The 26,548-nt window shown below is 54.5% G+C and overlaps 4 protein-coding genes and 1 long non-coding RNA gene across 19 annotated transcripts in view; 2 read left to right on the plus strand and 3 right to left on the minus strand.

Annotated features, from left to right (window-relative positions):
- Positions 1 to 1,523: 1,523 nt before the first annotated feature.
- Positions 1,524 to 4,185, minus strand: Foxs1 (forkhead box S1). The gene has a single exon (XM_046433969.2). The coding sequence runs from the start codon at positions 2,771 to 2,773 to the stop codon at positions 1,769 to 1,771; it is 1,005 nt and encodes a 334-aa protein (XP_046289925.1). The 5' UTR covers positions 2,774 to 4,185; the 3' UTR covers positions 1,524 to 1,768.
- A 387-nt stretch (positions 4,186 to 4,572) lies between these two features.
- On the minus strand, positions 4,573 to 13,918 carry LOC124085923 (interferon regulatory factor 4). Its single transcript, XM_046433974.2, has 8 exons — positions 13,519 to 13,918; positions 9,444 to 9,633; positions 8,759 to 8,856; positions 7,982 to 8,093; positions 7,804 to 7,869; positions 6,693 to 7,067; positions 5,960 to 6,078; positions 4,573 to 5,711 (listed from the first exon to the last, which is right to left on the minus strand). Exons 1-8 carry the CDS (start codon positions 13,747 to 13,749, stop codon positions 5,613 to 5,615), a joined length of 1,290 nt encoding a protein of 429 aa, XP_046289930.1. The 5' UTR covers positions 13,750 to 13,918; the 3' UTR covers positions 4,573 to 5,612.
- A 288-nt stretch (positions 13,919 to 14,206) lies between these two features.
- On the minus strand, positions 14,207 to 26,413 carry LOC124085924 (dual specificity protein phosphatase 15). 10 transcript variants are annotated; one of them, XM_046433981.2, is made up of 8 exons: positions 26,034 to 26,413; positions 25,338 to 25,371; positions 23,593 to 23,691; positions 23,405 to 23,498; positions 20,477 to 20,526; positions 19,491 to 19,565; positions 18,194 to 18,365; positions 14,207 to 17,401 (listed from the first exon to the last, which is right to left on the minus strand). In XM_046433981.2, the coding sequence occupies exons 3-8, from the start codon at positions 23,673 to 23,675 to the stop codon at positions 17,111 to 17,113; spliced, it is 765 nt and encodes a 254-aa protein (XP_046289937.1). In that variant the 5' UTR covers positions 23,676 to 23,691; positions 25,338 to 25,371; positions 26,034 to 26,413; the 3' UTR covers positions 14,207 to 17,110. The 10 variants fall into 10 exon arrangements, with proteins under 10 accessions (XP_046289937.1, XP_046289932.1, XP_058431685.1 ...); XM_046433976.2 differs by having other exon boundaries at positions 23,593 to 23,675; positions 25,960 to 26,413; XM_058575702.1 differs by having other exon boundaries at positions 25,960 to 26,413.
- On the plus strand, positions 17,475 to 22,394 carry LOC124085926 (uncharacterized). Its single transcript, XR_006849632.2, has 3 exons — positions 17,475 to 18,395; positions 18,616 to 18,673; positions 19,306 to 22,394. It is a non-coding gene; the product is annotated as an uncharacterized LOC124085926 (long non-coding RNA).
- The window catches only part of Ttll9 (tubulin tyrosine ligase like 9), a 56,515-nt gene continuing 55,678 nt past the window's right edge, over positions 25,712 to 26,548 (plus strand). For 3 of the 6 annotated variants that reach the window (XM_058575696.1, XM_058575697.1, XM_058575699.1), the window contains exon 1: positions 25,712 to 26,003. The gene's annotated coding sequence lies outside the window, so the exon portion shown is untranslated. The remainder of the gene's footprint in view (positions 26,004 to 26,548) is intronic. The other 3 variants (XM_058575698.1, XM_058575700.1, XM_046433972.2) reach the window with 1 other exon arrangement.

Genomic DNA, 26,548 nt, shown 5'->3' on the forward strand with positions numbered 1-26,548 from the left:
CCCAACTGTGACAGAGCACGTGCATGGCCACATACCTCCTGCCGTGGGCAAACACCTTGGGGTCTCTTTCCCCCTCCTGGGCCATGCCCCGGCACCAAAGGACCCTTCTCCGCCCCCCACCCCCCGCCAACTCATGAAGCTGTCCGCATGAGGCAGGACAGACCCTCATGGTTCTCCCCACTGTTTGGTGGCTTGGGGGTGGGGTGCGACAGGCGTGGGGAGAAGGGGCCCCTGCAGCTGGCCAGGCATTTTCCCAGCCCCTTCTGGTTGCAGTGAGCCCCCGCCCTGCAGGTCCCCCCTCCACCTCGGCTCTGGAGTCTGTGGGAACCAGACGTTTCAGGCTGTCCAGCCGGGCTCGCTTCCTCCCTGGCCCCAGGGGACCTGCTGAGGGAGGGGGGAGCCACTTGGGCTGAAGTCAGCATGGCCAGCTGCCCAAGGGAGGGCTCTGGAGAAGACCGGGCCACCTCCCCAGTGAAAGGATCTCCAGGACCCTGGATGTCACCTCGTGGGACGGAAGACCCTCAGGGCCCCACGCCAACACCAAGGTGCCCCAACATCCTCGCTCCTTCTCCTCTCCCTGTACCCATGATCTGGAGGGGAGGACCAGGCTCTGGGAGGGCACCGTCTGCCTGCTCCTTCAGGACAGACGCGACAGTGAGGTTCCCCTGCCTCTTCCTCTGATGGGTGCCACCAGTGTCTTCATGTCTCCTGTTCCCATGGGAGGGGGACACTGGAAAGGGCCAAGCTCTACTTCTGATCAGTACCCAGGTCAGCCAGGAAGGCTGCCCCAGCCCCAGGGAAATGCTTTCATAAAGAGCCACCAGGAAACCCAGGAGAGGTCCCCATTCATGTGGGAAATCCACAAAATGGGGTCCGTACTGCTTTCAAGCCCAGGGGTCCCTGTCTGGACTAGGGACAAGGGGCACCTTGTTAGCCCTGACAATCCAGGGTCTCAAAGAAGCCCTTCCTCCTCGGAGGAGGAAGGAACCGGGGTTCTCCTCCCCGCATCTCCCTTAAACTGTGGGTCAAAGCCCACGGGCCTGGCTGAGATCTCCTCTCTGTCACTCATCTGCCATCTAGCTCAGGTGAGCCCCGAGGACGCCAGACCCTCTGAACCTCAGCTTCTGTTACTGGAATTGGGGCTCACATTCTGTGGCACCCTGGTGAGATGATGGATACAAGCCTGGGACAGAAGAAATGTCACAAAGGGTCCTAAGTATTATAGCTATGCTTAACGCTTAATGGAGGGCGGAGGGCATTGAGTCTCTCTCGGTTTCGGGCTGGAGACGGACCCCTAGGCCAGCCCCGCCTCACGCCCTGCCTGGTGTCTCTTGGTTGAGTCCCTCCTGTGCCTGCCCTCATTCTCTGCTCCTGGGAAACTCCCCAAGAAAGTCCCCAGCAGGAGAAAGCCTCAAGTGAGGCATTTCCATTAGGGGTCCCCAGCCCCTGTGGCACCACTCCACCGCCACACGTAGAACCCAGCATTCCGGCCCTCACCCCAACTACCCAGCAAGCTGCCCCTCTTCATCACACTGGTTTTATTGGGCCCAAGAGCCACAGAACAAATCCCAAGGACCCCGGCCCCCTCACCCCCAAGTTTCTCCAGGGGCCCCCAGGGCCCAGCTGAACGCCGCTGCTCCAGTCCTGGCTTCCCGTCCAGGTTGCGCTTGGCCAGCCGGGGCTTGGTCCTTTGAGAACTCTCCAGGTCCTAGAGCCAGGCTCAGCCTGGCACTGGTTTGGCAGAGGCCCTACAGAGGTGAGGCTGCTGTCACTCAAAGAAGAACATTCCTGGTGTCCGGTATAGGCAGGGGGGCAGCCCCAGTGGGTAGCTGGAGCCTCCCTGGACAGGGAAGCCTCCTGCGACCCAGGGTTCCTTGGGGTCAGCTGGCAGGGGCAGTGGAGCCCGGAGTGAGGCTGGCGGGGTGGGGGGTGCCGGGGAGGGCGCTGCAGAGGCCAGCAGGTGCTCCAGGCCCGGGTCGGCGCCCATGCAGAAATTGAGGGCTTGCAGTCGGCACTGGTAGCCGCTCCCGACGGCTGCCTCGGGGGTCAGGACGGGCGTGGGGGCTTTGCTAAAGCCCTCGGCCTCAGAGAAGTTGGCAGGAAAGCCAAACGCTGGGCACGGGGAGGGTGAAGTGACCACTGGGAGCTCCCCTGGGCCTGCAGGCTTGGGTGTGGACATCTCCTTGGGCTCCACGGGCAGCCGAGGCCTGGTGACATCAGCAGTTGCTGGGCACGTGCTGTCTGGCAAGGTCCCCACCAGACCCCCAAAGCTTAGGCCCTTGGGATCTGGCAGCTCTGGTGGGAATGGGCACTGCCTGCTGGTCGTGGTGTGGGTGACTCTGGGGTCCTGGCTGGTGGCCCTGACGGGTCCCCGGCGTGCCTTGACAGGGCTCCTGGTGCCCTCTGCACCTGCCCGACGGGTGAAGCGGCGGCGGCGACGGAGGAAGCTGCCGTGCTGGAACATGTCATGGCAGTCGGGGTCCAGGGTCCAGTAGCTGCCCTTGCCTGGCTTGCGGTCATCGCGGGGCACCTTGACAAAGCACTCGTTGAGAGACAGGTTGTGGCGGATGCTGTTCTGCCAGCCGGGCCGGTTGTGACGGTAGAAGGCAAAGCGGCCCATGATGTAGCGGTAGATGCCACTGAGCGTGGCCCTCTGCCCCGGTGAGCTCTGGATGGCCATGGCGATCAGGGCAATGTAGCTGTAGGGGGGCTTGGTGGGCTCGGTGGCCGGGGCCAAGGGCCCAGGCTGTGGTGGTGGCGGCGGCTGCTGCATGCTGGCCAGGCTGGCTGGGTTGGTGGCTGCAGAGACCACAGAGGCCAGGCACGGCCTCCAGGGCTGGCGTCGGGAGCAGCCTGTGCGGGCTGGTTAAAAGGCCCACTGGCCCAGCCTCCTGGCCTGGGAAGGCAAAAAGGGGTGGGCCCAGCAGCCTACCGGGCCCTCCTCCCTCACCGCCCCCTGCAAGCCCCAGGAGGGGCTGGCAGGAGAGGCCTGTGAGCAGCTGCCAGGGGTGAGGAGGTGGGAGGGAAGGGACGGAGACCCTCAGCCCACATGTGCTGGGTGGTAGCAGCTAGGGAGGGACAGGATGTGAGATGGAGCGAGACAGAGAAAAAGAGAGAGTGGCAGAAACAGAGAAGCAGAGAGAGGGAGAGAGGGGGAGAGAGAAGCAGGCAGAGATGGAGGTACAGACAGACAAAATGCACAGACACACCTCCAGGGAGAGACCCGGGCTACACAGAGGCAAGTGGCCAACAGGGTGGGTTGGAATCAGCCAGATACCAAGAGAAACGAAGAGACCCTCAGAGACAGAGAGGAAGCAGGGACTACAGTGACAGGTAGAGATGCCAGGTCGGGTAGGGTATGCGCTGCTGAGACCACCAGAGACAGGTAGAGGGTGACAGAGAGAAGCCACAGGGGTCCCTGAGTCCCCACCGCTGGTCCAGCTTCTCCTCTCCTCCTCTATCACCTCCTTCCCGCCACCCAGAGCCCCGGAGGCCACACATACCCTGTCGGCCAGCCCTGGGGGAGGGCGTCCAGCAGAGGCAGAGCCCAGTTCTGTGAGCCCTGGCGCCCTCTAGTGCCAGGTGTGGGGAGGACAGACATTTGAGCAGAGAGATCCTCCCAGGAGGCATCAGGAAAATGCTGGTCAAACCTCAGTTTCTCCATCTCTAAAATGGAGCTGGCAACTTTTCAGCAATCTGGGCCACAGTGAGGGGTCATCAGGCTCTCTTACACAGAAGGCAGCACCAAGGCACCCCAGCTGCAGCCTCTAGCTGGGGTCCAGGAGGACAGACACCATTCAGGCCCAGAGGACAGCTCTTCTGAGGATGGGTCAGTATCCTCCCTCTTGCCCACTGCCAAGACAGTGGTCACCTACTCTGTGTCAGGCCAGCTCACTCCCCTCACTATGTTTACTCCTTGGACCAACTCTGATCTGGAGGTCTTCATAGCTTATTTTGAATAGAAGAGGGATCTAAGGCTCAGAGAAGTTAAGTGACTTTTCTGAGGTTACGCAGTTAGTGAATGATAATACTAGGATTTGAATTCAGGATTCTTTAACTCCTTAACACTACCCTTTCTGAGAGGGCTGCCTCTCCTGAGATTAGGGGACAGTCACAGGAATATAGGCTGTGAACCCCAAGACAGTAGGGATTGTGCTATTTTTGCTCTATCCCTAGTATTCAGCACTGGACACTGGAAAGAGGCCTGGAACAGAATAGGTGTTCAAAAAAATGTCTGTTGAGGGGCTGTAGCTCAGTGGTACGTGCTTGCCTAGCATGTGTGAGGCACTGGGTTTGATTCTCAGCACCGCATATAATCAACAACTAAAAAAAAGACAGAGAAAACTAAAAAGAAAAGAAAAAAAAAAAAGAAAAAGTCTGTTTAGTGACTGAAAAACCAGCAACAATTGACTTTTTTTTTTTTTTTAAATACCAGGGATTGAACCCAGGGGTATTTAACCACTGAACCACATTCCCAGCTGTTTTAATATTTTATTTTGAGACAGGGTCTTACTGAGTTGCTTAGGGCCTTGCTAAATTGTTGAAGCTGACCTTGAACTCATGATCCTTCTGCCTCAGCCTCCCAAGCTGCTGAGATTATAGGCATGCACCACTGTGCCAGCTATTAATTGACTTTTGTCCTTGTTAAATCTTACAGTTTTATTCCCATGAAAGTAACTTACTGGCTGGGGGTTTAGCTCTGATACGGTCCATTCTTAGCATGTATGAGGCTCTGGGCAAAATCCGAAGCAACACACACACAGGCACTTATTAATGCATCACTAAAAGATTTATTATGTTGGCATCTGTAAGAGGATTCCTATAAATAAAGTCAGAAATCAGAAAAGGAAGAAAAATGTTGCTTTACCCATGAGGCGGGGGGATTTAACATCTAGGTTAAGTCTTCCAGTTGGGAATCCTCCCAGTCCTCTCCACGACTCACAGTTTGTGAAGATGAGTGGGGCTGGGGGAGGGACTGGATTGCCACTGTGGCCTCTGCCTTAGGGTTATGTTTGGGATCCTGCCTCACTCTCTAAAGACTGTGCTGGTGGTTCAGTGGTTAGCATCTGAAACCCAGGGTTCAAATCCTCTGTTTCGGGATTCCCCCTCATTGTCCCTCAGATAAAGGAATGAGACTAGCAGCAGTTGGGAGGAAGGATCTGGAAGCCCAGAGTCCCTCAGAGGCCAAGCAACTGCTACTGGTTGTTCCCACTCTGAACCACCCTGAGGTCAACTAGGCTTTAAGCAAATGAACCCAATGGCACCATAAGACTAGCTCTAAGCAGCTGTTGACGTGTTGGACTTTCAACAGGCGATTTAGTCCTATTTCTAACCCCATTACTGTTTTTCCTGGGGCCTCAAGGTCGAATTCTATTTCCCGCTGATGCTGCGCGCCCAGCAGCCGGGCCTCCGCCCCGCTGGGCGTTCCAGGATCCATTCCCTTCAGGGAGAGTTAAGGCCACCATCGCCTAAGCTGTCCGCTATCAGGGCAATAGGTGGGGGAGGCCCCAAGTCCACTGGTTCAGTGAGGGCAGGGTTGGGGTGTCTCACCCCGTGGTGGGGCTTCCTTTAGTGTGTGGGAGAGGGGGAAGCATCCCGATTAGGGTTGACTGTCAAAGGCCATCCGGGATGCCCTGCTGGGGTCCCCGCGGGGTGCCAGGGCAAAGGCGCCTGGCATGCAGGAGCAGATCACGGGCGAAGAACGGCTCCACCTGTGGGGACCGGAGGCAGTCAACTCTCTGTTTCCATGGGAAGTCACAGCCCTAGTGACAGCCTTGTCCCCACACCCATTTATATATATATATATATATATATATATATATATATATATATATATATATATATATATATATATATCTCAGAGGGCCATACAGGTCTGGGTGGGGTGGGGCTGGGTATGGAGAGGGACAGGAGGGCCTGGAGGGTGTGGTTCTTCCCTGGGATGGAGGGAGTGACTCACGTGAGCCATGACAAGCCTCTCCTCCGGCTGGTCTGGGGGACCCGGATACTCCTCGCCAAAGCACAGGCGGATCTGGTATTCCGGCTCGGGACGTCCATCCTGCAGGTGGGCGTGCAGCTCTGCAAGCACCAGGACTGTGGGGCTGGGACTGTGGCTGGCCGAGCAGGCGTCCCACCCGGTGCCCACCTTGTGCTTGTATCCTGAGCCCAGGTTCTGTAAGCTCACATCCCCATTGGGTGCCCATGTCCTAGGCCAGCTTTTTTGTGCCTGTGCTATGTCCCACATTTGCACCCACTTTCTGCGTTCATGTCCCTTCCCTGGTGTCCCTATGCCCACTCTCAGGTCTTTAGGCCTACTCCATGCTTATTGTTATTCACCTATGTCTGCCCAGTGCTCTGATGCCCACCCCATGCCCCGCGCTCTTATGCCAATAAACGTACCTGAGTCCTAGGCTTATGTCACAGATCTAAGGGCCTCAGTATGCCGGCGCCTACGCCCCTTATAGACCTAGATAGGGATCTGTGGCCAGCCCTCTTGATGTCCATGTTCTTTCCCATCCCTGGCGCTTCTGAGCTGTGTGACCTTTGTTTCGATGCTCACCCCAAGCCCAGGACGCTTGGGCCCAGATCCGGCATCCTCCTCTCGGATGCCCACTCTCCTTTGGCTACCGCGTGACCACGCCCCCGGCCCAGCCCTCTGTCCCGCGTCCAGGGCGGAGCTACAGCGCGCTTACCTTCCAGGAAGCGGCGCGTGTCGAGCAGCTGGCAGGTGTGCTGGCGCTCCAGCTTGTTGGGCTGCGCGAGGTGCGGGGCTAGCTGGCCGCGCCAGTACACGCGGCCCTGGCACAGACGCTTGGCGAACACGCCCTCGGGCGCCACCCACAGCAGCACGCCGCGCTCGAGGTGCGGCAGCAGGCGCCGCAGCACGCGGGCGCCCGGCGGCGGCTCGGGGAAGTGAACCTGCGCCAAGCGTGCGGGCGGTCCCAGCAGGCGCTGGGCGGCGGCGGAGGCGGCTGTCCCGGGGCTCAGATGGCAGCCCTCCGCGGTGCGCGCGGTGGCTTCGCGCACCAGCGCCGGACCATAGAAAAGACGCACGTGCAGCCAGTAATCTGCGGGCACCAGGGAGAGGGCGCGGGCGGAGCGTTGGCAGGCCACCTCTTCCCCTGCCACCAGCCTACACAGCCGGTCGGCGCACCGGGAGGTCCTTCTGGCTCCCACTTCGGGAATTTGTCACTCCCTCCCAATCAGTCACAATAATATTCTAGCAGTGGTGATAGTAAAATGATAGCTTCCAGTGGAGACGAACCGGTAGTCGAGCTCTGTGGTTAAAGCACAGGGTCTGGGACCGCCTGTACAGGAGGGTATGGCCTTGAGGCTCTCCTAGCCCAGATCTCGGGATTCTAGGATCTCCCAGCAAAGATTTATTACTGGTTGAAATAATAACAGCAACGGCAATAACACAGCGGTAGGAGGAGCAGGAGTACAGTTCAATATTAGTTCGGGCTGCGGGCTCTGCAGCCCTTGGATTCGATTCTCCCACTGCCCCTTAGGAGCTGTGACCTTTTAGTAACTAGCTGTGTGACCTTGAGCAAGGTCGAGCGTCTGCATATGTAAAATGGGGACAATGGCAGCCTCTATATTGCAGGTCTATAGGGAGAACTTAGAAAGACGCCTGACACAAACTTAAGTCCTTGAATGCTAGGTGTTGTGGCTGTTTGGGGAGTCCCGGTGGGGGAGGAGACACAGCTAGCTGGCCCTATCCCCAGACCTCCCCAGTTCTGCACACTGGTCAGAGGAGAGGATATTTATTTATTTATTTTAGGAGAGGGACTTTAGATTCCTTACCAGGGCTGTTGAAGTCTTCACAGGGCACTGGGCTCCAGGGGTGTCCAAGGTCCTGTGCCTGGTACCCTGGGGAAGGAGGGGAGCAGTCAGACACAACCTCACCCTGACTTCCTGGACCTGGAGATCCAGGGGGAGGCCAGGGAGGAGGCTGGGGCGGGTGAGGAGACCCAGTCCTTACTGTGGTCAGCCAAAGGGTCTGGGAGGAGGGCGGCTGGTGGCAAGGAGCCCTCCTGGGCCAGCCTTGGGGGCTGCTCCTTGTCCTCATCCTCTGTGGCTAATCTGGAGCCATCCTGAGCATTGGAAGAAAGGGCTGGCCATGAAAGTAGAGAGGAGACCCAAGGCCCCAAGGTTGCTAGATTGATGCCACCTGGAGAGGGGGAGGTCTGGCAGACTGAAGGCCAGCTCTGGCTGATGGGAACTTTAGAGTTTCAGAACTCAAGACCCTCCCCACTCCAAAGAGCAGATAGGGGTGTTGGAGGTGATAGTATCAGAGCTGGGGAGAGAAGTGCTGGAGGTGAACATGGAGGTGAAGGAGCTAGAGATGAAGGAGATGGGGAGGTAGAGCCACAGAACAGGGGCTGATGGGGACGTTAAGGACACAGAAAGGGTCAGAGCTGACAGGGGAATGGGGACAGAGCAATGACCCATAGATGATGGGGAGAGGTGATGGGGAGGAGATAACAGAGGTGATCAGACAGAATGATGGAGATGGAGTGGGGGGGGACAGTGGGCACACTAGAGGTGGGGAGGTCAAAGGGTGATGGGGCTGGGGCTGGTGGGGGAGGGGGGCCACAGGTACCAAGAAAGCAGAGCTGGTGGGGGGATGGGTGGGGTTCGTGGAGGGATGAGGTGAATGATATTGCTGGAGATCACAGAGAGAGAGAAGGCCACGGGGTGGCTTCGCTGAGCAGTGACTGAGCCCACAAGTCTTCAGGGGCTCAAAGGCCACACTGACCTGATGTCCCCTGCAGGGAGGCCCAGTTGCTTCTCCAGGGGGTTGCTGTTGACTTGAGGGAGTGCCCTCTTTTGCAGGAGAAGCATGGACCTTGGAAACTGAATGGAGCAAGAACAGCTTGTTGTTCCCAGGGCCCCAAAAGGACCCCTCAATTAAGGTCACCCCAGTCAAGAGCACAGCAGCTCACTGCGGGACCTGCCCCTTTTCTTTCTCTTTTTCTTTTTCTCTTTCTTTCTTTCTTTTTTTTTGGTAGTTGTAGATGGACAGTATGCCTTATTTTATTGGTTTATTTTTATGGAGTGCTGAGGATTGAACCCCATGCTTCACGTGTGCTAGGCAAGCGCTCTACCATCAAGCTACAGTCCCAGCCCCTGCTTCCCCCTTCTCTCTCTCTCTCTCTCTCTCTCTCTCTCTCTCTATATATATATATATATATATATATATATATTAGCTGTTAATGGACTTTTATTTTTACTTATTTGTATGCGGTGCTGAGAATGGAACCGTGCCTCACGCATGCTAGGCAAGCACTCCCGCTGAGCCACAACCCCAGCCCTTCCCCCTTTTCTAACAGGGAAACTGGGAGATCTAAACGCCTTCTAAATTCCCCAGAGTTCAAGCTCAACAGGTCCATCATTGCCCAGAGAGCCACCCTCGGCTACTACCCTTAGGGGCAGGGTGGTACCTGGGCGGGAGGTGTGGTCAGACACCAGCCGGTAGACCTTGTAGGGGTGGGAGGTGTCCAGTTGGCTGCGCTCGCGCACCTCGCGGAAGTCGATGCTCTTGTTGAGGGCACAGCGGAGCCTCGTCTTCCAGGTGGAGGGGTCCTCCTTGTCAGTACCCTCCAAGTGCTTGCCCTTGTACACAGCCCAGGCCTGAAGGAGAGCAGGGCGGGGGCACTTGGGGGGCCGTGCGGAGGGATGAGAGACTGTCCTGGCTCTGAATCCTTCTCTGGGGCTCTCCCTTTCCCCCTCCCATAGTCTTTGGGTTCCTACTATATTCTAGCAAGAGCTGTGGATTTGATGGGAAGCAAGACATATGAGCCTGGGTCTCAAGGAACTCAATCCTGTCAGAGGGCAGCTGTGATCAGCTGATCAGAAATCGTCATGTCCCAAATTATGGATTGTGATAAATAACAATAAATAAATAAAGTGATGGCATATCAATAATGGCAATAGTTTGCTATCCGGATCATCATGAAACTAAGTCCCTACCTGTTGCCACCAACAAAGTGGACTCCAGATAATTTAAAAAAACATGGGTAGGAGATAAAACTATAAGATTAATAGACAATAAAACAGGAGAAATCTTCCAGAGGCAGAGAATATCTCTTTTTAAAATATTAACAAATCTTTATTACAAGTATATGAGTCCATTGTAGAACCATGGAATTATTGAATTAAGTGGACTTTAAGAATTAATCTTCTTTCCTTTTATAAAAGGGAATTTAGATCCAAAAGATTAAATGAGTCACATTATATAAATACTAATAATATAAATAAACTTGGTTCTAATTAGCCTCCTACTTTTCAGATGAGAGAGTATTTTTTTAGCTTGCTTTATTTATTTACTTATTTATATGTGAAACTGAGGATCAAACCCAGTGCCTCTCACATGTTAGGCAAGCTCTCCACCATTGGGGCTACAGCCCCAGCCCCCAGATGAGAGATTCTTGAGGCAAAATATGGAACCAGAGACATCAGTTTGCATTATATCTGCTGCATTCTTCTCTGTTACTCTTTTATTGTACACCTATCTTTGAACTAAGGATATTGAGATGAGACAGTCCAGAGAACACATCAAAAGCAAAACTTAATAGGCATGAAGCCAGGCATGGTGATGCACACCTGTAATCTCAGTGACTCATGAGGCTGAGGCAGGGTGAGGGCAAGTTGAGACCAGCCTCAGCAACTTAGCAAGACCCTGTTTCAAAATACAAAATACAAAGGGCTGAGGATGTAGTTCAGGGATAGAGCACCCCTGGGTTCAATGCCCAGCACGAAAACAAAAATAATAGACACCAATGGCAAAAACAGTGCAATGTCTGACATCAGCAAGGGGTTGGGCATGTATGCCTCAGTGCAGATTCTTGTTATGCAAGTTAGTTATGTTCTGTTAAGTCTTCACAAACACTGAATTAGCCAATATGACACCATTATTAGCTTATCTAACATGAATTTTCTCTCTAAGGCACACACATGGGGAAATACAGGGCTAAGTTTCTGCAATTCTCTGGTCACAGCATTTTCTTCAACTGACCAGTCCATAACATTGTTTAATGTGTTTCTGTTGAAGGACACTCTTTAATATACGCTGGATTCATTAACATTCAACTCATGGCCAAGAGCACTATCGCTCATGCTTGAACAATGCTTATCTAACATGAATTTTCTCTCTAAGGCACATGGTGGCCTTTTGCACTAGGGAACACTAGACAGCGCTTCAGCATTATGCTTGGGGGTCATTCTAAATAGGAACATCACTCACAAAATATTAAACATATGGCACTACATAGACTATGGAAGGGACAATGTTCACCGTGTGGGAACTGAAGACAGAAGGCAGTGCTTTCAGCTTCAGATGTCCCCACTGGGCAACTGACATTTTGGTCATTCTGTGCATATCTATGAGTGGTTGCAAAAGTGCCTCAAGTATTGATTTGGGGAATACAAATACATTTTGGCAAGCAGGAGAATTTGCAAATATGGAATTCATATTTGACTGTATGTGCTGGGGGAAAGGGGAGAGGAATTAAGGAAGAAGATACGGGTTGAAGAGAGATTATGAATGTCCTTGAAGGCCAAGCTTTATCCCATGGGTACAGGGCACCAGAAGTCACATATTGTTGGGGCCACGGAGTCACATATGTATATTAGTGGTGGGTTGAGGGATAGGGAGGGCCAGCCCCCAGAATCCCCCTCTTTTGAACTACAGTGAATAAAGCTTAAGGGATAAGCCATGCATCTACCTGTTCAACACTTATTGAGCACCTACTTACTGTATGCCAGGCACTGTGCAGCTCATAGTCTGCTGTAAGGAGACAGTCATCTCAGGCAGGAAAACTCATGGGGAACTCATACTGGCTCCCATGGGGATGACTTGGGAGACCACTGAGTTGGTGCTTAATAAATGCATTAAATTAATGAGTGCACCAGGGAAGACTCTCTTGAGGAAGAGATGTTTGAGCTGAGGCTGACAGGAGCTGGCCAGGCAAGGGGGAAGAGGGAACAGCATGTACAAAGTCCTAAGGCAACACACAAAGTATTTAGAAAGTGAAAGAACCCAAGCTAGGGAGGGAAGGGAGTGGCCAGAGAGGAGGCCCGGGAAGGGCAGTTCTGCAGGGTTTTGAGGACAGGGTGAGGGGCAATAGGAGCCTTGGAAGGATTCTGAGGAGGACATCTTTGCACTTAGAAAGGACTGAGGGGATGGCTGAGGGCCGGGGGTGGGGGAGGGGGGAGCTCAGGGAGGTCACTGCAGTTGTCCTGGGAGAGAGGGTAGAAATGGGTTTAAGATATTTTGCAGGAAGAGCCAGCAGGCCTCGCTAATTGGATACTATGAGGTTGGAAGTTGCAGAGCAGCTAGGGTTCAGGTGCCCAGGTGGCAGAATTTTGTGGGGGGTGAGCTGACAAGTGTGGTACAGTCATAGGCAGAATCTGAGGGGCCTGGGGGCCACCCAGGAGACAGCATCTGGGAGACTGCAAGATCAGCAGGCTTGAGGTTCGGAGGGGAGGCCTGGAGCCTCCATGCTGAGGCTGAGGAGGGAGATCCAGAGGGAGTGCTGGGAGCCCCCACAGAGGAGGGGAGGAGATATGAGGCTGAGCAACAGGGGCCTGGGAGGTGGGAGGAAAATGGCAGCAGCAGGGGTCGGGACAAGAGGGGTAGATTCTGGAATACAAGTGAGAGTGATTCTGGGAGAAGGGAGAGTCCACCAGGTGACAGAAGTCAAGGAGGTGAAGGCTGGGATGTATCTCAGGATTTGGCAACTAGAGACATTAGCAGGAGGGACAGAAAGCAGATGGGGGTGCTGGGGCATGGTGGGGGAACTAGGAAGGAGGAGATAAATGAAGAGAACATTGCATGTGCTTCTTGGTGTGAAGGGAGAGGTGAAGCTAAAGAAGGAGGAGCTGGAGGTGACCTGGGTGTTTGGAGTGGTGACAATGGCCTGGTGTGCAGTTGGTTACTTATTGCTTGGGGAGAGATTTCAGAGTTTAAGTGTGCATGGAAAGGAGTCAACTTGGAGAAAGTTAAGGATGGCCAAGCGGAAGGAGTTCTTCCTGCAGGGGCCTTGAAAAGGTCCAATATTGGGAGCACGGAGAAGGCTCCCAAGCTGCAGGGTCTGGTGGGTTTGGTTTTTTTTTTTTTTTTTTTTTTTTTAGTCTTATTTATTTATTTTTTTTGGTGGGGTTCTTTTTTTTTTTTTGTCTTTTTTGGAACTGGGGGTCGAACCCAGGGCTTTGCGAATGCAAGGCAGACGCTTTGCCACTGAGCTACATCCCAGCCCAAGGTCTGGTGGGTTTGGAATGAGAGGCATCTCATTGGGAGATGGGATGGGAGGAGATGGGGATGGTGCAGGTCCACCGCCAGCCTGACTGATTCTGTTTTAGGAGGTGTCTGAGGTTCTCCCATATGGAGGACACTACCCTTAGTTCTCCAGGCCAAGCGAGTGGCCCAAGGTCACAGAGCTCATGGGTTGGTCCGCTGCCACCGTGTGCTGCAAGAGCCGTCCCCCGGGCTGGGATCTGTAGGCTCCTGACCCTTACCCTGAAGAGCGCTGCGTCCTGCTGCGCCTGGTAGCCCTGCTTGGCTGCGTGCTTCCAGGGGATGCGGAAGAGGGTCTTGTCCGGGTCTTCCCAGCGCAACCCGGCGTAGAGTCCGCTCTCGATCTGTGCCACTAGCCAGTCGCGGAGACGCAGGGGACCCCCAGTTCTCAACACAGGTCCATTGCTGATCGGGACCCTCTCTTCCTCTTTCCGCCAGGGGCCGTTGGCCATCTGGAGCTCAGTGAAGTGAGGGCTGGATCCCGAGGCATAGAAGGGGACCCGCACAGGTTAAGGGATCACCGCGCCCCTGGATGGCGCGCGGAGCCCAAGGAAGTGAAAGTCTGAGCGAGGGTTTCGCTTTCTGTTACGTCCCCTCTCGCTTTCCTTTTGCCCCTCCCCGCGACAGATTGGCCCGAGGGCGATGGGCCTCACGTGGTGGCTGGAGAGAGGCGCCCCGGACTGCCAAGACCCAAGGAGCGCTCCGGTGGGTGGCCTGGGCTCTGGGTCTGGGAGGAAGGTGCTCGACTGCTACCCAGGGAACAAACCCTGCCCCACTCCTGCGCCCGTGGTCTGCTCTGCCTAGCCCCCCTGGACCCTTGTTGGTCTCTGATTTTCCTTCCTTCTGCCCGCCCTCCCTTCCTCCCTCCTTCTCTCTCTCCCTCTCTTCCCATGCCCCCCACCCCTTGAGTGTCCCTAAATTGCCCAGGCTGGCCCCTGAACTCCTGGGCTTAAGGGATTCTCCTGGATCAACCTCCCCAGTGGCCGGGACCACACCTCCCCTGGCTTTCAGTCTCTTTTCAGAACCTGGACTGGTTAGGTTGGAAAGGCCAGTGCTTCTCAAACTGTTTCCTGTCCCTACTGGGAGGCAGTAACCGATTTCTGGTGCCCACTCCCGACCCCAAAACCCCAAAAGCCCAGGAACCTGAATCTGAAGGAAGGATTCTGATGCAGGTGGCCCAGAGACCACAGTTCTTTCTTCAGATATTGAGAATCCCCATTTACCCACTGCTCACTGTGGTGCTGCGCCTGAACCCTTCCCTATGGTGCCTACATTGGTTCTCACAAGAGCACAGGAGACAAGTCTAATTGCTTATTTTGTGGTGCTGGGGTTGAACCTGGGGTCTCAAACAAGCTAGGCAAGCCGTCTACCACTGAGCTTCAACCCAGCCTCATTACCTATTTTAACATGAAGATGACCAAGGCTCAGAAAGTTTGAAGCCCTGTAACAAAGTCCCAGAGCCTGGTGGGAGAGTCAGCATTCAAAGCTGACTGGGGAGACTCCAGAGACCTAAATGGTGCTGCAGCCTACCTCCTGGCAGCTATACTTGGGATTTATGGATTCCTGGTGAGGTCTGTGATCCTGTGAAATAGTACATAAATTTTGTCACATCTATGCATTTTACGTTTCTTTCATTCAATTGTCAAAAGGGGATTCCTGACCTGAAAGATTTTAAGAAGTTCAGATTGCTCCAGCCCCTGGTGAAACAGGGTGGAGAGAATAACATCCTCTCCGGAAGCAGGCAGAGAGCGGGGCTCCAGCCAGCACTGACCAGAGACCCAAGCACTGTCCCTCATGTGCACCTGTGTCCCCTTCCATGTGCCAGCAGCACTTCCGTAGCCACAGTCTGGGTTTAGACTCCAGTGGAGCAGAGCACAAATTATTTCATATGATTAGCTACAAGAATAATGACAGTCACCCTCAGTATTTGTGGGGGATGGGTTCCAGGACCCCTCTGGATACTGAAATCCATGGATGCTCAAGTCTCCTATATAAAATAATGTAGTATTTGCATATAACCTACGTATATCCTAGACTTTAAATCACCTCTCATGTAAATGCTGTGTAAATAGTTGTTAAACTGTATTGTTTAGGGAACGATGACAAGAAAATTAAAAGTTTGTGTATGTTCAATACAGATGCGATTTTTTTTCAGACACTTTTTGCCCAAGTTTGGTTAAATTTTCAGAGTCTGAGGCAGGCTGTACAACTAAGCAGGAGTCCTCAGTGTATTGGGCCACCCCTTCATTTTTCTAGGTTGCAGAGGGTGGTGTCTAGAGGGTGGGGTCTACAGACAGACTTCCCCACCACCTGCTACCTGATGGCCTTGGGCACCAGCCTCAGTTTCCTCATCTGTTGAATAGCCTGAGATGCAGGTAGAAAGTTTAGCATACAGCCTGAGTGAGCGCAAACACAAAGGAGTGGTGTGCTGTGAGTCCAAGGCAGTGGAGGAGTGCTAGAAGGGGAGGGAGCATGTTGAAGGACACAGAACACCAGATCAGGGGGCTTTGTTTTGTCCTCCAGGTGATGGGGCCTGTGGAGGTTTTTAAATAGGGAAAGACACCATCTGAATGTTTTAAACCAGTTGGACGGTAGTACCATAAACCATCCAAGAAGACACAGGCTCCCTACACTCCCCAGTAGCAAAATGGTCCACTCCCCCACCACCTGGTATGTTTCCTTTTGCTTACCTGGTATCTTACCAGAACATCAGCAAGGTGAGGGCAGAGGTCTTACCCACTGCTGTAAATCCAGTGCCCAACACAGTTCCTGACATATAGTAGGTGCTCAATGAACATTTGGTAAATGAAGGAGAAATAGAAGGTTGGGATGACAGGAAGGTCATTTCATTCAGGCCCCCTACACCCAGGGCTTGGTACAAAGTTAGAAGCCCATAGCAGTGGCTGTTGGGTTATTGCTACTTCAAACTCCTCAGCTCTGATGACCTCTATTCATTCTTGGGGTCAGTCCCTGCTTGCTCTTGCTTTTAAACTCTAGCTGGGAAGGATGATTCCCACTAGCTGGAGGTGGGTTCTCCCCACCAGAAACCTGCCAAATCAGGAGCTACTTCCTACCAACTGTCATGAGACTTAGGCTCCCCAGTTCTAGCTGTGTGTTCTTGAGCAAGCTGCCTGACCTTTCTGAAGCTTACATCTTCCCCTAGGATAAAGTAAACTTAAGCAGTGAGAGGTCAGGTGTTGGGGAGGCACTACTGGACCTTACTGGCCAGTGCCTGTATGGAGAAGAGGTGGGGGGCTTCGAGAGATGGAAGGAAGCACTTAGGAACTTCTCAGGAGGGAGATCAGGGCTCTGGGAGAGATGAGGGGCGGTGTCAAGGAGTTCGCGGTCCCAGAATCCAGCTCTGCAGACCGCAGTTGAGGAGGTTAGGCCCCTCCGCCCCGACGGCTGCACACCGCACACCTGGCCCTGTTTTCCCAGACACCAGGGTCTGGCCTTTGTTGAATGACAGGCCCGGGGTCAGGCAGCTTTCGTGTCTCTTTAATATCCCTCCAGCCCCGTCCACCCCTACCCTACCCACTTCCCTCTCCCGCCGCCCCTACGGGTGGAGCCGGGGCCCCTCCCCCAGCCCAAGGACTAAGGCACCAGGTGGCTGCAGCTGGCCGGCCCGGACACAGACGCACAGAGGGAGGACACACTGACCGCGGACGCAGACAAGCGAGGTGGGCATGGGGGCAGGGATCGGGCCTCTGCGGGGCTCCCACAGCCTCTGGGCCCGTCCTGACTGTGGGGGGCCCAGATAGCCCCCGAAGGGGCGGAGCGGGAGGCCGAGGGGAGCCGCTCGGGGCGGGGTCCTCACTTGCTGCCCTTGCGGGACAGACACCGCGGGAGGCAAGAGAAAGTCTGCTTGACGCGCGCCAGCAGCGGCAGCGACCTGTGGGCGTCCCGCGTCGTGCGCGGCACCAGGCGCTGCAGGGTCCCTTCCGAGGCTGAGTGCGGCGCGGTCGGGGCGGCCGAGGCGGCCGAGGTGGCAGAGCCCTGGCGGCAGCGCTTGCACAGCGGCAGCAGCGCGCGCACGTCCTCCTCGTCGCGGAACGGGCTCTCCCCGAAGCGCTCCTCCAGCTGCCGGCGAAGCTGGGGTGGCCGCTGCGGAGTCAGGGTCTGTCCCGCCCCAGGTCCGCCGCCCTCGGCCCGCTGCCCACCCCGCCCGCCCCCGCGAGCATCCCTTGGCCTCCCTTCTTGGAGTTCCAGGGCGCCGCCGAGGGTCCCTCTCCCTCTGCAACTCCCTCCATTTTCCAGATTTGCTAAAGTGACCCCCACCTACACAGCGGGGAGCGCATGAACCCCTCCCTCTGGCCTCTGACCACATCGGTGGTCTCAGCAACTGCGCTCACCAGGGCTTCTTTCTAGCACAGCCCTGTAGATAAGCCTCTGGGGACCCTTCTGTCACCCTGCTGGGAGCTTTCAGGCTGTCTCCAGCTCTCTCCTCTTTCTTCCCTCCTCTCTCACCCTTTGTGCCCGGGGTGACCTCAATTCCTGAAATTCTGGGAGAGATAAGGAAGCGGATTGCTTTGACCTCAGAAAGATCCAACGTTGGGGTGTGGCAAGGCCAGTTTTCCCCCAAGAGGTTAAACCCTCAGAGCTTTAGGTGGCAGGCAGATAGATGGGGCCTGAGGGCATCTGGGCACCTGGCCAGACTGAAGGGCCTACAGACTGGTCTAGGGGCAGCCAGACTCTAAGTTTAAAAGCAAACCAATGAACCCCATAACCCACCTGGCTGTTAACACAAACTAAATTTAGGAGCTGGATTAGTTCAAGACCCCAGGATAATCTGCCAGATCTGAAGCCTGGGCTGAATTCCTCCCAATCCTGCCCAGGTTCAAGGGGAAAGAAGGGTCCCGGACCCCCCCAGTCCAAGCGACTCCTACCAGCCCTTACCTTCCGGGAGTTTCCCCAGCCAAACTCCTCCAGCTGCTGCCTGAAGCCTGGGTTGGGGTTGGCGATGGGCCGGGTGGCCTTGATGGCTTCAAGCACTTCCCTCCAGCCCAGCCCCGTCACCGTCATCACATATGCTGTCACAATGGTGGTACTGCGGGAGATGCCTGCAAAGCTGGGGTCCCCAGCAGCCCCCAGGCTTCAGGTAAGGTTCCATCTCCCCCATACCTCCCAGGCACCTGCCCCCTGCAGTGCCCCTGCCCTTGCCTCCAACCACAAGCAAGTGGCCAGGACCTCTCCTCCTAGCTCCAGGTCTTTGCCCAGGAGATTCCCTCTGCCTGGCATTCTCTCCCACATCAAGGGCCTGGGCGAAACCTCATTCATTCATTCAAAAAATATTTCCTCATCATCTTTTCCTTTTTCAGGTCCTGGGGATACAGGGAGGGAATAAAAGAGCAATGGTCTCTGCTGTCCTGGAGCTCAGTAAGTTGGGGGAGACAGACACTAACCAGAGACATGATTTCAGGTGGTTGTAACTGTGTTGAAGATGAGTCTGGGGCCTAGGAGTTCCATAGAGGAAGAGGTGTTGATCTAGTGGGGATGATGAGGAAGGGTCAGGGAAGAGGTTTCAGAGGTCTTGAGAGATAGGTAAGGGTCAGCCAACCATGTTTCTAGGCAGCGTGCACCAAGACCATAAGGTGGAAGTCTGGTGGATTTGAAATATGGGAGTCTAGTGCAACTGGAACAGGGGAAGGAGGGAGAGAGAAGGCAAGGCTTGAGAGAGTGGTCTCATGGAGGCTCCAGAAGTGCCGGCCAGGCTCAGTCTGGTTCTGCCAGAGCCCCATCCAGGCACAGGACAGGTGCTTGTTGAGAAGTTATGGAATGAATGACATAGGCAAGGCCTGGGGTAAACGAGTAGATCAAAAGTCTCTTCTCCTAGCCTGGATTCCCCACCTCACAAGCCTGGGAGGGAGGAGAGGGGGAGCCAGGAGGAATGGACTGCCCAAGTGCTGTGTGACCCCAGCCCAGTTCCTGCCCCTCTCTGGGTCATCTCTCTCTCTCTCTCAACAGCTCAACAGCCCTGTCAGCTCAATAACCTTTTCCCCATCTTACAGATGTCAAAACTGAATCTCAGGGAGAAACAACTGCTGGGCTACGACCACAGGGCTGGTAAAGAACAGGACCCTGACTTGAGCCTGTGGTGGCTCCTCTGGATGAATGGCGGACTGTGGGTGTTGTGGCCCATGGGATGGCTGTGTGTTGGGGATGGAGGACAGCCACCAGCTCCCCCTCAACTCACCAGTGCACAAGGCAGTTCCCCCCATTGAGCCGGCAACAGTGGATGAAGCTGATACATTCTTTGAAGTGCTTTTTGCTGGAGAAGAGAGGACAGAGGAGCCAGTATGGGGCGTTTCCCCGGGAGCCCTTTCCTCATGGGACTAGCAAGGGACAAGGAGCCCTGGGCGCTCAGGGCAGCCAGCGTTTGCAGGGAGCAGGGGGAGGTGTGGGAGGCAGCCGTGGTGGCAGGCCAGGCTGGGAGGGGCCGCCATCCCGCAGAGCATCCCTGCAGGGTCCTGGGGTCGGGTTTTGGCCTTTCAAGGAAATAGGAGGAGACCCTGGGGTCCCACTTCTCAGGGGTCTTTCAAGAGTGGGACCTTGGGGTCTCCTCCTACCTATGTCCTTGAAAGGCCACACATAAGAACATCTAGGAACAATGACAGTCAGCCGTGGGCTGGGAGCAGAATTCCCCATGGGGCAGAAGTTTAGCCTGGGTCCATCCCGAGTTGAAGGGCACGGATGCGAAAAACCCCAGCAAAATGTCTGTTTTCCTGAGCCCCCACTACACAATAGGTCCTGTCCTAGATCCTTAAGGCATGTCATCAGACCTTTGAAAGCCTCCTTGCCTCTGGTCAGAACCCTGTTTTACAGATGAGGCTCAGAGATGGGAAATGATTTGTCCAAGGTCACACAGCAGTAAATGGCAAAGGCTGGCTGGAACCCAGATGTCTTAACTCCAAGGCCAAGAACAGGCTGAGCCTCACCTTCTGGAATCTACTGGTGCACCTGATCCCTAGAGGCAGGGAACTGTCCCCATCTCATTGCTGAGGAGACTGAGGCTCAGGAAAGAGGGATGGGGACCTACCACAAGAGCATGGTTGAGACAGAGTCAAACTTGGGTAGAGGTGCCCTGTGACAGCTATCTGGCTTGAATATTCTCTGTCCTTCCTCAGGCCTCCCTCCCCCACTGCAGGAGGTAGCTCTGTTGGTCCATTCAGGGAAACTTACATGGGTACTTCAGGGGTGTCAGCCACCGGGATGCGAAGGTAGGTGATATCCTGCAAAGACAAAGCACACCTGGAATCCCAGCGACTCTGAAGCTGAGGTGCAGAAACACAAGTTTGAGGCCAGCCTGGGCTATTTAGCAAGGCTCTTTCTCAGTATAGGTTTTTTTGTTTGTTTTAAAGGGCTGGGGGTGTACCTCATTGGCAGAGTCCCCCTAGGTTCAATCCCCAATAGCACATAAACAAGCAAAAACCCACACTAAGGGAGTGGGGACCTTGCCTGCACCCCCTTTCCTTGGCCTGAGCAACCCAAGTGCTGTGTGACCCCAGCCCAGTTCCTGCCTCTCTCTGGGCCACTCTTCTCTTTCTGTCCAAAGAAAGTAGATACCATTTCTGTGAGCCTCCCAACTCTGTCTGTGATTCAGAGCTTTCTGAGCAGACAGTGCCCTAACTTCATAGGTGACTTGGACATGAGGACTTGATAAGAAGGACTTGGCAAATCTTTTATCCAATAGCCTGGGAAAGTGTCTCCCCTGCAAGTGGAGATTGCAAAATGACATAGTAAAAAGGGCAAAGCAGATTTGTTTATCTTGAAAAGACGTAAAAATTATAAAACCAAATTTACATAATAGTCAAGGAATAAACTGTGGGTAATTTTTCCAACACATTTGCTGTGATGCCCTTTGCTTCATGCTTATTAATTTCCACATAATTTTGTCAAGATTATTTCTGCTCACATCCTGAGGACCTCATTGCTTTTCTTGAGGACCTCCTTTGATACTTTGATGTTTAAGTGGCCCACCACTAGGCCCTCATTTGCCCAGGGCTTTGTGTGAAGTCTTAGCCCTTCTCTACCCAGCTCACATTCCCCAAGGTCGTGAAACCCTGCATCTTTTGCAAGGTTTGCAATTTCACTTTGCAAAACATTTGGCCTTGGGTTTGCATGGTATTATCAAACTCTGCTCAATTCACTGGTGCCTGGGATGGAGACAGGCTAGTGACAGGAGGGAGGGCCGCTGGGGCACAGGCTAATTTTTGTAAGCAGTCACCTCACAGGTAAATAAATTAATGACCTGACAACCCTCCCTGTGCAGTCTATTTAGACTGCATATTCTCAATACTCTAAAACGAGGCTGCCCTATCCAGCAAACTCACACTCCCAATGGCCTGGAAATTTCTTCTTTGACACTGAAAGTCATAGATTATTGGAGGTTGCCCTTAGAGACTATCAAATCTGTCACATGAAAACCTGGAGGCCTGGGGCTGGGGTGTAGGTCAGGAGAAGAGCACTTGCATAGTATGTCTGGGCCCTGGGCTTGACCCCCAGCACCTCAAAAAAGGACCCCAAATTGAATAAACTGAGCCCAGAGAGGGAAAGGACCCTACCCCACATAGCACATCTGTGGCAGAACAGATTTTCTTTTTTGGTAATAGGGATGGAATCCAGGCCGCTTTACCACTGAGTCACGTCCCCAGCTCCCCAGCATTTTGTTGTTGTTGTGGTGGTGGTGGTGCTGGGGATTGAACCCAGGGCCTTGTGCATGCAAGGCAAGCACTCCACCAACTGAGCTATACCCCCAGCCCCTCCAGCTCTCCTTTTTTATGTTTTATTTTGAGACAGGGTCTCACTATGTTGCTTAGGGCTTGGCTAAGTTGCTGAGGCTAGTTTTGAACTTGAGATCTCCCTGCCTCAGCCTCCCAAGCCGCTGGGATTACAGGCATGTGCCACCACGCCTGGTGACACAGACTTATAAACAGAGGAGGAGGCTCTGTTTATGTGATAGGAATATTTTTGGGGGCTGGGGATGTGGCTCAAGTGGTAGCGCGCTCGCCTGGCATGCGTGCGGCCCGGGTGCGATCCTCAGCACCACATACAAAGTTGTTGTATCTGCCAAAAACTAAAAAATAAATATTAAAAATTCTCTCTCTCTCTCTTTAAAAAAAAAGAATATTTTAAACTTTGGTATTATATCAGTTTTAATTTGTTGAGCATCTATTATGTGGCTGTCAGCCACTCAGCAAGGTAGGTACTGATATAAAAAATTCCATTTAGTAGGTCAGGTAACTGAGGCTCCGAGGTAGGAAGTCTTGTGCCCAAGGTCAGCAAGAGAATAAGTGATGAAGATGAGAACCCAGGTCTCCTACTGCGGGGCCTTTGGTCTGGACTGACTGCTTCTCACCTCAGTCCTGACATCCTCACCTCCTGTCTCCCAGGATTCCATGTCAATGTAGCCCCTGCAGTGGGGACCACACTTTGCAGTGTTGGAAGCAGATTCACCACCCTGCATTCTCTTTGCATCTTCACAACAGCCCTCTGGGGGCAGTCAGGGTTGGGAATCAAAGGCCCAAAGAGGTGAAGTCACAGTCCAAGGTTGCATAGCAAGACACAGCCCAGAATCATCTGTTTGGAATCATCCATTCAGTAAGGTAATGGGAAGATCTTGTCCTCCCTCCCCTGTCCAGTACTGGGAATTGAACACAGGAATCTTGACCACTGAGCTATGTCGCCAGCCCTTTTAATTATTTCAGTCTTGAAACAGGGTCTTGCTAAGTTGCTGAGGCTGGCCTCAAATTTGCAATATCCCTGGGCTGGGGATGTGGCTCAAGCGGTAGCGCGCTCGCCTGGCATGCATGCGGCCTGGGTTCGATCCTCAGCACCACATACAAATAAAGATGTTGCGTCCGCCAAAAACTAAAAAATAAATATTAAAAATTCTCTCTCTAAAAAAGAAAATTTGCAATATCCCTGCCTCAGCCTCCTGAGTAGCTGAAATTGCAGGCATGCGCCACTGTGAGGGCCTTTGTGTGGGCCTTTGTGGCTTTGTGAGGGCCTTTTTAAGCATCAAGGAGAGACTTCTTGGGCCAGATGGCCTGTGCTCAAATCCCAGCTGGTAAGTTTCTTAGATGTGTGACCTTAGGTAAGTTAATTTACCTCTCTGGGCCTCAGTTGCCAAATAAAGATGATAATATAAACCAATCCAATGGTGAAGAAGGCATAAGCACGAGTCAAGAAGACAAGACAGGACCTGGCATATGGTAGGTAGTTGATAAATGGGTGCTATGGGGATCTAGAGCCCATCCCCCACCTATGCACAGCCCTGGGATGGGGATTCAGAATACCTGCAGAAGAGGCTGGGGTGACTCATGAATAGAGATGATGTGTGTGATCTTATTCCGGCCCAGCTGATCCGGGTCTTTGGCATCTGAAAGAAACAGGTGCTTGCGCCAATATGGCAAGTATGACTTATTGGGTACTGAGGCTAAGTACAGCGAGAGCCGCCACCCCAGCTCTGCACATCACCACTTCGCTCCCGCTGGGCCCCTCCTCCCCTGGCTGCGGCTTCTTCCCCAGGTCCTGTACACCCTGAGGCTCAGAATGGCCTCTGGGGCACCCAGAGGACACAGCCCAGCCTCTCCCTGCCCTTGCTCACGCTGTTCTTTCCATCCCAAACACCCTTGCCCAGCACATTCTTTGACCCAGCAGTTCTACCTCTAGGAATCTGGGGACAGAAGCATTTGTACACACAGAAAGCTGTTGTGTGGCAGACAGTGTTCTCTGCAACGCGGTTCATATCAGGAATAGTTAAACAATTACAACCACCACATGTCCATCAGAAAGGGACTGGGTAAATAGTGACATACTCATATTTTGGAACACTGTGCAGACATTAAAACGATCTCTGTGCTGATGTGCAAGAATGCACACAATAGACTTTGAAGTGGGAAGTTCAGATTCCAGAACAGTGTGCAGGATAGGTTTCCATTTTGTTTGAAATATTATATCTTTTATCTACAAAGATATATGGAAAACTACTCAGGGGTAGGTCCCACAGTAGCCATTTCTAGGGACTGGATGTTTAGCCCATGCAGACCTTCTAGGATCAGAATAAATAGCACATGGCCCTCATCTCCACAAGGCCATGCCTTACTCAACAATCATCTTGGGAGTGCATATGGTATGCAGCCGTTGGGGTCTGGGGGTCAACTCCCTGGCTCCTATCCTCATGGGACTTATATACTTAAAGAGGATTCAGACCTTAATCTACCCAAATATGGAAATCAATGTGGCAGGAGCTACAGGGGTCCCAGGAAAAAAGGGACCAGGGCTTATGAGGGTAGAACATCTGAGCTCCTCCCTTTCAACACTGTAGACTGAAGTGACTTTTCTATTCTGAATCCCCCAAGCCCTGGACCACCTGCCTCAGCCTGTTTCCTCCCTCACAGTCAAAGATCGTCTCTGTTTAGATTTGCTTCCCTGCTGCCACCTGGAAGCCCCTGAGGAGGGGGATGGGGGTGTGTGTGCTGTCTCTTTGTCCCCATCTCCCATTGAAAGTTGGGAAATGTTGGATGAGAGAACAGGGAGGGCAGAAGCTTATAGACTCGCCACCCTGGCCTCAGCTGGATGATGGGTCTGTGCTTACAGGAGGGCCCAAGACGCCTCCTCGGGAGAGAAGGGGATGGGGGAAGGTTCCTGGATTCCCAGGTGGAAACACACCCTCAAGCAGACCTCAGCTCAGAACCTCAGGGCCAGAAGGGCCCTGAAGAGGCTGGTGGGCCTTGAGCCAAGGAGGTGGCAGAGGTGCAGAGCAGACTTGCCACATGGTCCCAGCTCAGATCATGAACCTTGCCCTTTGGCCTTGTGGTGAAATAGGGGTGGAGGTTGGCATGGGGAAGATGTCAGCATCAGACCCCAGCGCTCCATGGCTGCCCCTTCCCCCTCCCCCCAGCACCCCCTCAACCCCCAGGACCCCTTTCCTCCTCCCAGCCTGGTGTGGCTTCCCCACCTCTAGCCCCATCCTGTCTCTGGTGTGTGGGCCAGAGTATGATGGTGGACTCAGGCTTGGGACAGAGTGGGCAGTGCTCACCAATGAAGTTTCCGAGGTAGAGTCCAGGAAGTACCTAGAGAAAGAAGAGGCAGGGGTCAGCAGGGCAGGGCCGTACCACTTCCCACCTCTGGTGGCTGGGAGACTCACAGCCCCCCTCTGTCCCATGAGGGTTCCACAGGAGCAATCGCTGAGGCTTGGGCCCTCTGTGAGAGAGTCTGGGGCTCTGGGGAGGTTGGGGGAGCAGGCCAGCAAGTTAACCAAGGGAGAGTCAGGCTTGGGGACCAGCGAGAGGGAAGAGGAGGGAGGCTTAGGGGACAGAGAGGGAGGGGACAAAGGACCCAGGGGGAATGGGAGGAGCAGCCGAGGAGTGGGCTGGGAGCTGGAGGACCAAGGCCAGTGCAGGTGTAGGGCATGCAGGGGCGGAGTGGGGAGGGTCGGAAAAACAGCACCAGAGTCTGGGGAGTCTGGGAGAGGGACACAGCAAGCCAGGGCAAGGTATCCCCGAGTAAGAGCCACAGAGATACAGCAAGACACAGAGTCGCACAGAGGACAGACACAGGCAAAGAGAGAACACACCGCGGCCTCGGAACCTCAGGGACACAGAGGTGTGGACACACAGGGCTCAGAGAGGGACCAGAAGGTCAGAGGCGGGCAGACCGACCTAGTCGCAGCCGGTGGCCTGCCGGAAGGGCTGGAGACAGCCAGGTGAGGGATGCGCGGTCGCCGCCCCCCTACCTTGGTCATGCCATTTCCCATGATCCTGGGGGCGGGGGTCGGGGCGCACCCCCAGCTCGCCGCCCGGAAAGCGCTCGGGTCACAGCTGCCCTGCTGGCCCAGACCCGGAGCCTGCAGCCTGACGGGGAACCGGGGGCCTGGCGTCCGCGGCCCTACCCAACCTGGTCCCGCCGCCGCGGCCACCGCCCGCCGACCCCCGGCCCTGGAGGGAAACGAAGGAGCCGCCGCCGCCGCCGCCGCCGCCGCCGCCGCCGCAGGCTCCTCCTACCCCCTCGGTCATGTGGGGCCCCCCGTGGGTCGTGGCGGGGGCCGGACAAAGCCCCAGTGTGCTGGGCCCACGGCCCGCGGGACAACGGCAGCTTGTTGCGGCCGCGTGGGGCGCCACCTCCGGAGGTGGGGGCGGGGCGCTCCCCCCACCCTGGCACCGTCAGGCGCGGGCGGGGAGGGGTGTCCAGGGAGCCCCCGGAGGGTCCACCGGAGATCGGGCTCCCGCGGCGCCCTACCGCCCTGCGCCC

This window comes from Marmota monax, unplaced genomic scaffold (genome assembly GCF_021218885.2).
Source record: "Marmota monax isolate L192 unplaced genomic scaffold, Marmota_monax_Labrador192_F-V1.1 WCK01_AAM20220418_F8-fsc00014, whole genome shotgun sequence".
NCBI lineage: Eukaryota > Metazoa > Chordata > Mammalia > Rodentia > Sciuridae > Marmota > Marmota monax.